Source organism: Gobio gobio (genome assembly GCF_949357685.1).
Source record: "Gobio gobio genome assembly, chromosome: 17".
Taxonomy (NCBI): Eukaryota; Metazoa; Chordata; class Actinopteri; order Cypriniformes; family Gobionidae; genus Gobio; species Gobio gobio.
The window spans coordinates 41,501,748-41,511,501 of NC_137110.1; the positions used below are offsets into that span (position 1 = coordinate 41,501,748).

The following is a 9,754-nucleotide window of genomic DNA, read 5'->3' on the forward strand; positions in this document are numbered from 1 at the left end:
GGAGCGGAGCGGTGCGGAGCAAAGTGAGTGTTTCAACAGTTCAATGAATTCCTATGAAAGTTTAGCTTCCATATGCATGATCTGAAAACGCGCCAGACTGGACACGCGCCGTGAATGACTGCCGCGCTTAACTCAGCTCTGCTCACCTCTTTGCTCGTGATGAATAAAATCTGTTTGTGTCGTGACTTTCGTTGGCTCACTCACACGTTATTGAAAAGACATGATCAGTTTTTAATTGTAGTGTTTATTCTCTATCTGACGAGTGGCCTCTTAGGGCAGCGAAGCAAGTGCATTCTGGGAGTTGTTGTCTTTCATCCACATGAGACAAAAATACATTTTCTGTTTTTTCTCAGTCTAGAAGGCACCAAATTCAAAAAATAATTTGACATTTCTACTACATAAATGACCCAGTTTAAATACACATTCATCTTGCCAGCGCTGAAGTGCCCCTTTAAGCTACGCCTGCGTCCTACTTCATACACTGGAAAGCTGGAAAGTTTTAAATATGGATATACACAAATGCATCTTTTCGCTTCAGAAGGCCTGTATTAACCCCCCGGAGCCGTGTGGAGCACTTTTATGATGGATAGATGCACTTTTATGGACTTCAAAACAGAAACAGCCATTCACTGCCATTATAAAGCTTGGAAGAGCCAGGACATTTTTTAATAACTCTGATTGTATTCATCTGAAAGAAGAAAGTCATATAGGCCTACACCTAGGATGACTTAAATCATGCGCTAATTTTCATTTTTGGGTGAACTATCCCTTTAAACAAGACAAAATGTTGGGCGGGGCTTGATTTTGTTCATGGGGTATTGGTAGGATGGTTGTGGTTTGCTATTGGTCGATCTCACAGTTTGCCAGTATTCACGTCATCAGAGAAAATGTGCAAAGGGGGAGGGGAAGTTATATTGATTAAAATCACGTGGCACATCAATTATTTTATTTTTTTTTAAATAATGATGTGCATGGATAAACAATGTATAATATATACTGCAATATTATTCTATAACAAATAATAATTGTCGATTTTTATTTCATGTTTACTTCCTTCAAAACATTGCTTGGTTCAAGTGGCGTGAGTTTGGGAGCCGGGCTATCTGTTTGTATGACCAAGAAAATATTTTTGCAGTTCCGTTTAGTGGCGCAGAAATGATACATTTCCCTTTAAATAAACCAAGGAAAAAACAGCAGAAGGATGCAGTGCGCTTCTCAACCTCAGAATATTAAGCGCCCTCTAGCTGGGAAGTTCTCTAACAGCAGTGGCCATGTGGAGAGACTTCTGGGATGCTGGCGGATTATGAGGCGGGGATTCCAGTGACCCAGGTATTGGTCCAGTGTTCTAGGGTCGTCTTACCCCGCCGTTATCTCTTCACTATAATAACACATCAGCTTTAACTGGCATCTCGCCTTGAGTGACTTCTTGAATCGGATCAGCCCCTCGAGTATTTATTGCCTGCCTCAACGCTGCAGTGGCGAGACTCTGTGACGGAAGTGAACAGTAGAGTAGCTTTTATCCTTTCTGTGGTTATTGTTAGTGCTGATTTTCTCATAACGTGAAACAAGATGGGAACTCGGACGGGGATCGTCTTGATTTTCCTCGCAGCTTTTGCTTTTGCTGCAGCTGAGGACGGAGAAAGCAAGGAAGACGTGATCGAACAGTTGGTTGTGGAGACATTGGTAAGTTGGGTCAAGTTTTTATGAATGACTATTATTACAGGAGTCCACGTAGCCGATCACTGCATGCATGCTTTATCACAAATGCATCTTGACGTGCAAACATGCAATGTTGTATCAGTAGTGCAGTCAATGGTCTGCGCATTTCATTTCCGTTGCATATATCACTAATATATGTGTTTGACTATTTTAGGTGATGCCGGAGACATGCACGATTACATCAGAGATGGGAGACACGCTTCAAATCCATTACACGGTATATAAACACAGCTCTCTTTTTATTAAAGCCTATTTATGTTGTAAAACGAGGCACCCCTCGATGAAATCTCTTGGTATTATGACATAAAGCATGCGAAATGGACTCTTGCTGGGGTTTTTTTGCACATTAAATCATTCAATGATGTGGCAGACTCGAGCTGACATCTGGACTCGTCATGTATGGATGAATAGATTTGTAATGCATGCATTACGTGTGAAAGATTAACACATTCCTTTCAAATTCATCATGGAGTCACGTGCCAGTATCGAAATGCAATTATTTGTAGTATTATTTTAGTTTAAGCGAAACCAAATGTTCTGTTGGAGGCGGAGCAACACGTCAGCATTTGAGTCAGAGAGAGCAGCGTCGATCCGGACTTGAGGAAATGCACGAGAGGCGTGTGCGCGCGCACTCGCGCTTTAGGGAACCGAGTGTTTTTTTTCCCTCACTCCAGTGAATTATTCTTAACTTCTTAGGTTTTTTTAAAGTCTTTGCTACGAATAAGATTTTGTTTTGTCTTCCCTTAAATGAATAAATATTTAATTTAACTTAATTACATTTTGTGACAACATGCCCCAACCATTGTAATATGGGATACTATATTAAACGTGCCATTATCATTTATATGTGACCCTGGACAGTCACAATGGTACATTTTTTTTTAAATTGAGATTTATACACCATCTGAAAGCTGAATAAATAAGCTTTTATTCAGTTTGTTAGGATAGGGCAATATTTGGCCAAGATACAACTATTTGAAAATCTGGAATCTGAGGGTGCAAAAAAATCTAAATATTGAGAAAATCACCTGTAAAGTTGTCCAAAGAAAGTCCTTAGCAATGCATATTAGTAATAATAATACATTGATATATTTATGGTAGGAAATTTACAAGATATCTTCATGGAACATGATCTTTACTTAATATCCTAATGATTTTTGGCATAAAAGAATCATGGATAATTTTGACCCATACAATGTATTGTTGGCTGTTGCCCGTGCGACTTATGACTGGTTTTGTGGTCCAGGATCACATATTATAAATTATAAGTTATTATTAAATTATTAAAAGTGTGTGTGTGTGTATATAGTACGTTTGCTACTTGAAAGAATAGGAACTTTAACTGAAATAAAATAAAATAACAAAAATATAAAAATAATCTTATTGTATATCACATTTTGTTTAGTTTCACTTGAAAAACGAATAAAATGACAAAAACTATTTTAAATTAAAGAGAAAAACAGAAAATATAAAAAGGTATATAAAATCTAAAAATATAAATAATATAAAATTATTAACTATATATAGTTGAACATACGAAACATATCAAAAATGTTAAAAGTAAATATTCACACACAAACAATTGTTTTGGCAAACAGAAATTGTAATTAATAAAATGTATAACATTTTTACATACAAAACACGTGACAGCTGTGTGACAACACACCCCAACTTAATATCTTTCCTTTTAAAATCTGCTTCCTTATATAGTTCATCCTTGTCTTGATGCAGGCTGATGTGGTTCTATTACACTAGTGTGTCAAACCACAATTCCAGTTACCTGGCAGTGACCTGTATTTCATCTCCTGTGCAGGGCCGATTATTGGACGGGAAGGTGATTGACACCTCTCTGTCTCGTGAACCTCTGGTCGTGGAGTTGGGCAAGAGGTCTGTCATCACAGGTATAAGGCTCAGTCATCACAATGCTACCGGAAATTACATGATGTTCATAACAACAGAAGTAAAACAGAGCACAGATTTCAGACCTCATATTTAGGTTGAATATATTCTTGTATAGTTTAGTTCCAACCGGACTGTGAGACATAACGACATCTGTAGCACCATTTTACCTGAGCAGCACATCAAAACAACGGCACAAACGCTCAGGGCATTTACGGTAATAATCATTCAGGGCTACATCCTCTAATATTTTTTCTAGGGCCTAACGTGCTTCATTCAAACCCTTTCCGCTCTGTGTGCGTTGCTTCTCTCTCTCTAAAGGCATAAAGAGCTACAAGCGCTGCAAATGACACATCATTTTACCAACAGTAGAAAAAGATACTTTCGCTAAACGCTTCAGAAAACGAGAATGCAGCAAATATAGTTATTTTTTTATTTGTCATACACACAGTATATGACTACAGCCCATTCAAACCAAGTTTGTGACAACCGGGTTAAGGCTAGCATTAAGGCTAGCAGCATAGTTCACCCAAAAATTAAAACGTTGTCATTACTTACCCTCAAGTTGTTCCAAACCTGTATGAATTTCTTTCTTTTCTTGAACACAACAAAGATATTTTAAAGAATGTCCGTAACCATACAGTTGACGGCACCCATTGTAGGAAAACAAATATATATTATGGAAGTTAATGGTTGCCATCAACTGTATGGTTACCAACATTCTTTAAAATATCTTCTTTTATGCTCTTTTGTAAAACCATATAATAATTAGAAATGATGTGATGTTTCCACAATTGCACATACCTTTATGTTTTTTTTTTTTTTTTTTTTTGCTTGGCAGGTCTAGAGCAAGCCCTGGTCGGAGTCTGTGAAGGGTAGGTCAACGTTAATGCCTGTGTTTCACTTAATCAATGCATGTAGGTAGAGATGGTGAAAGTATAGCTATTGAACAATACGTTCAAGACCACTTAAAGAAAATGTCTTCTAGGATGAAGTTTGAATCACTCACTTGAAAGTCTTTTTTCAGTCTTTTCTGTTTGTTTTTGCACAGGCAAAAAATCAAGGCCACAATTCCAGCTCACCTAGCGTATGGAAAGCGAGGATACCCTCCAACCATTCCAGGTACCATGGCATCACACTTATAGAGGACCAATTATGCCATTTTACAAAGTCTTGATTTTGTTTTTGGGGTCTACTAGAATAGGTTTTCATGCTTGAATGTTCAAAAAACACCTTATTTTTCACATTTTTCATTGTTGCAGCACCTCTCATCCCAGTCTGTCAGTAACGCTCTGGGATGTGTTTCTCGAAGCCAACTAAAGTCGCAAGTTCTGTCATTACCAACACAATTCAACAGAACTTGCAGCCATAGTTGGCTAACGATGCTTTTGGGAAATGCACTGTCCAGGGCCGTACCCACCATTGAGGTCCAGACCTCGGCATGCTTCCAAAGTGAATATAATAAAGGTTGTTAAATAATTGCCTAATATCAACTCTACTTTGGTGCTGCAAGAACACCAAGATTACCAATCTTCTCATCTGAGCTGCCTCAGCAATCTTAACACCGCTCATCAATGTCAAAATGTTTGAGATGACCAATCAAATCAAAGTAGGCGGGCTTGATATTCACAGAAGCTGCTGAGCACGAATTCCAGCGCAACACTTCAATTACCAGTCATAAAATACGAGATAAGATTTAAGTAGCTAAACTAAACGTTTCATATTTCACAACTGTTTTACAATGGCCAACAGAAATAATCAGGGATGCAAACTTAATAAACTTTTCTCTAATTTCGCCATTTTTAATTTGAAAATAGATGATTTACATTATTCATGTAATGAACTGAGACTAGAAACATTAACGTTTTCATCATATTAGGCATGGGATTAATTATGACTGTGCACATATTGTAAATTAATTTAATAAACTTTTTACCTAGCTTTCCTGGTGTTAGCCTTCAGTAAATTCACGTGTCTAAAATGATTCATAAAACATAAATATCAGTTTGTTTACATTGTTCGCTGAAAATGTCTCAATCAAAGCTCCGCTTTAGTGAGGGATGAGATACAGGGCAAGATAAGGAGACTGAGAGAAAAAGAAAGAGAGAAGGTGATGGAGATAAGAGAAGGCATGCTACTGCCCACTGATATGGTTTAAACTACCCACTAAACATTGGACGTCGGATAGACGTGCAGATCATGTGTTTATTGGGTCCGTCGGTCCATGACCAATTCTGGACATCTATTCGACGTCCAAACTAGGTCCACTATTCGGACGTCCAACCATGACCCAACTTTGACGTCATATTAACGTTCAACATTTGACCTTTGAACTGGGTAATTTTTTTGGAAGTCTGACAGGTGCAGGAAATTTACATGATTATTAATATTTTTTTATTTACAAATATCAACATTTTTTTATCATTATGATTAATACGTATGAATACAGATTATTTATAAACAAACAATTTATTATGTGTATGCCTATTTATTTATTCAGTAGGCCATGTTTTTTTTTTTTTTCCTGTTTTTCTTTAACTGGTTTATTTATTTTAAGTAGCCTAATCAATTAATTTATTTATGCATATATGTATTTTTGCATGTATCTGTTTATTTATTTGGAAATGCAATTTGTGGGAAATTAGAGTTTAGAAAATAATTTCATGGTATAGCCTATATTAGGCCTATCCACTTTATTCCTAACTTAAAAAGAACCAACCGCAGCAGAAAAGTCAAGGACAGGCCGAGGACAGCTCTCAAGGGCTTTGGAGTTTGGATTTCAACCAAATTGAGTCAAAACGTCACTCTGATTGACTGAGGCAGCACATCATCATAACATGGGACAGAAAACATGTCTTCCACCCTCTTGAAACATGGGACTACAGTTATAGAAGTTGTATAAAATTCTGTCTAAATTTGATGTTGAAAAGACGTCCACAAACGACCACATTTGGACTATAAATAGCCCTTACACGGCGGTCCCACAGACCTCAACATTATACGTACGGTAGAATCCATAGAAAAGACGTCACTCCGACGTCACATTGCACAAGTGGGATATTGTTATCCTTTTTTTTTGGCCTTCAAACATCTTACTTTTTTTTTTTACAATGACTAAGACACTAAACCCCATTCTCTGAACCAAATTCTCAATAGCCTAAACCAATTTGTTGAATAAATCACTATTTCTGCAAAACCTTCAGGCACTCTTTTTGCAAAATCTAAAGTTTAAATTCATTCTCACTCACTAAACACATATCGCACTGTGATACATTTGTGTGGCAAAACACTATACACAAGACTCAAAAAGTTAAACACAACTAAAACCAAGTTGTCATCATTTACACACAACGATTCAAAATTGTTCACACTTATTTCTAATGATGTGATCAAACCAACTGTACAAACTATAAGCCAGTTCAGGTGAAACAGGTGCACTGAATTTTGATACCAACAATAAATGGAAACAATCTGAGAGGGAGAGGAGGACGAGTACATATAAGAGGTGGTGGACGAGGAGGAGCAAGAGGGTGGAGATGAGAACGAGCAAGGTGTGGACAGTGTTGTCAAGGCTGGATGTGTCAGGGTTTTCCCTTTGCCTGCAAGAAACAATATTGCCTGTGATGTGGACAAAGTCCTCAGGCCAGAGCCAGCACGAATACTGAAGCAGAATCAATCTCTCAATGACATTGATTTTGCAGTTGCACAACTTGCTTTTCATTTAGAGTTTTATTTGACCTTTTTGGCTTTTGCAGTTGGACTGCAGTATTTTTACAGTGCTGAACATTCCGTAGTCTACTAGTCAATATTCAGTACAGTACTATAATTGCAGTACATACAATACTCCTCACTCAGTTGCAATTACTATACTTTTTATGTAATTGCAAAAAAATTTCACTGTATACAATATTTATTTTTTTTCCGTAATGTTCTGGACTGAAGCCAGAAGAGTTCGAAAATTTGGATTTGTGTTTAATGTTGGGAGAAAATGGGTTAAGGTTTCAAAAAATTTTAAATTTTTAAATGTGAAAATTTCTTATAAACAAAAACTGCAAAAAAAATTCTCGTGGGGCATTTCCCCGGACCCCCCTTAGCAAACTCAATTTTGGGACCTTGATATTTATAAAACCCTGCGTTTGGCTCTGTTCCTTCCTCTATGAAACCCCTCCTTATGAAAAGCACAATGCGCTCCGATTGGTCGGCTGGACCAGTGTGTTGTGATTGGTCAACTGCTTCGAGCATGTTTCGGACATGTCACGCCCTTTACCATAACTGCGTTAGATTCATCTTTTGGACATTGCGACAACACATAACTAACACAACTCAACCAGGCCTCAGCCTCTTTAATTTGCGTTTGCATTGGCCAGGAATTATTTAAAGGGTTAGTTCACCCAAAAATGAAAATTCTGTCATTAATTACTTACCCTCATGTCGTTCGACCCCTGTAAGACCTCCGTTCGTCTTCAGAACACAAATGAAGATATTTTAGTTGAAATCTGATGGCTCTGAAAGGCCTCCATTGGCACAATGCACGGTTCACTCTCAAGACCCTTAAAAGGTACTAAAGACGTCGTTATAAAGTCCATCTCACTGCAGTGGTTCTAAAATAACTTTATGAATCGGCGAGAATAGTTTTTGTGCGCAAATAAACCCTAAATAACGACTTATATAGTGATGACGATTTCAAAACACGGCCTCATGAAGCTTCGAAGCGTTATGAATCAGTGAGTCGAATCATGATTCGGATCGCGTGTCAAACCGCCAAACTGCTGAAATTTGGCGATGCAAACTGCTCATTCGACTCACTGATTCATAACGCTTCGAAGCTTCATGATTCCGTGTTTTGAAATCGTCATCACTATATAAGTCGTTATTTAGGGTTTTTTTGCCCACAAAAACTATTCTCGCCGATTCATAAAGTTATTTTAGAACCACTGCAGTGAGATGGACTTTATAACGACGTCTTTAGTACCTTTTAAGGGTATTGAGAGTTTAAAGTGCATTGTGCCAATGGAGGCCTTTCAGAGCCATCAGATTTCAACTAAAATATCTTCATTTGTGTTCCGAAGATGAACGGAGGTCTTACGGGTGTCGAACGACATGAGGGTACGTAATTAATGACAGAATTTTCATTTTTGGGTGAACTAACCCTTTAAATGAGGAATATTGTGACGTGTACTTTCCCAGAAGAAAACTCAAGACTACAATGGAGGCGTTTCAGGGAGTTCAGAAACGGTGCTGATAGTTAAAGAGGATGACTCCCTTTAGAGTGACTTTGTAACTTTGCAGACCTTTTTCATGCTCAAAAAGTTGAAAATGTAAAAAAAGCACGCTCTTTATGTGACTTTAAAGCTCTTGAATTTGGCTTTAGACCGCGAAAACACTTTGCAAAGAGTTCAGTGTCACACAACAGCTGTTTTGCATGTGCAAACTATTGAAAGTCTATAAACTATTCCACAGAAGTGGTAAAACTGTCCAGATTTTATCGTCGAGTAAAGCTGGAGAGCGATGTGATAATCTTTTCTTCATCTTCCCATCTGTCTTTTCCTCCCAGGGGACAGCACACTTGAGTTCGATGTGGAGGTGATCTCTCTGTCCCAGCAAACGCCCTGGCAGAAGCTTGTTAATGACGTCCTGCCCCTTTTGTGCTTGGCACTGGTTCCCACTTTACTGGGCTTAGTGGGTCTCTACCTCTACAACAAAGCACACGCACAACCTCAAGGCAAGAAGAAGAGCAAAGACAAGAAAAGCAAGAAGAAGTGAGAGCAAAGCCAAAAAGAATAAACTATTTAAATAAAAAATGTTTTGTTTGGTGCTTTCTATTTTTTTCTTGTGACTTGTTTGAGTCATTAAAACATAAAAACTCTCTTACGTTTACATGTAAGACATTGAACATATACTTTTATCTACAGAAACTTTAGGATTTTAGGTGTTTTGGGATGTACTGTAGTCTAAAAAGTATCTACACTTGAAGTTGTTCTTAGGAGTTTTTATAAGTATTTTCAAGTAAATCAGAGAAGGGGAGAGAGCAGGGATATATATATATATATATATATATATATATATATATATATATATATATATATATATATATATATATATATATATATATATATATATATATATATATATATTA

General features: G+C 37.3%; 1 protein-coding gene across 1 annotated transcript; it reads left to right on the forward strand.

Annotated features, from left to right (window-relative positions):
* Window positions 1-1,264: 1,264 nt before the first annotated feature.
* On the forward strand, window positions 1,265-9,409 carry fkbp11 (FKBP prolyl isomerase 11). Its single transcript, XM_079840369.1, has 6 exons — window positions 1,265-1,683; window positions 1,874-1,936; window positions 3,533-3,620; window positions 4,460-4,493; window positions 4,670-4,740; window positions 9,173-9,409. The coding sequence occupies exons 1-6, from the start codon at window positions 1,570-1,572 to the stop codon at window positions 9,379-9,381; spliced, it is 579 nt and encodes a 192-aa protein (XP_079696495.1). The 5' UTR covers window positions 1,265-1,569; the 3' UTR covers window positions 9,382-9,409.
* The last annotated feature ends 345 nt before the right edge of the window (window positions 9,410-9,754 follow it).

Coding starts and splice junctions, on each gene's coding strand:
- fkbp11 (XM_079840369.1), top strand. CDS start 1,570: ATGGGAACTCGGACGGGGATCGTCTTGATTTTCCTCGCAGCTTTTGCT. Junction 3,621..4,459: donor CAAGAGGTCTGTCATCACAG/GTATAAGGCTCA, acceptor TTTGCTTGGCAG/GTCTAGAGCAAGCCCTGGTC. Junction 4,741..9,172: donor ATACCCTCCAACCATTCCAG/GTACCATGGCAT, acceptor TTTTCCTCCCAG/GGGACAGCACACTTGAGTTC.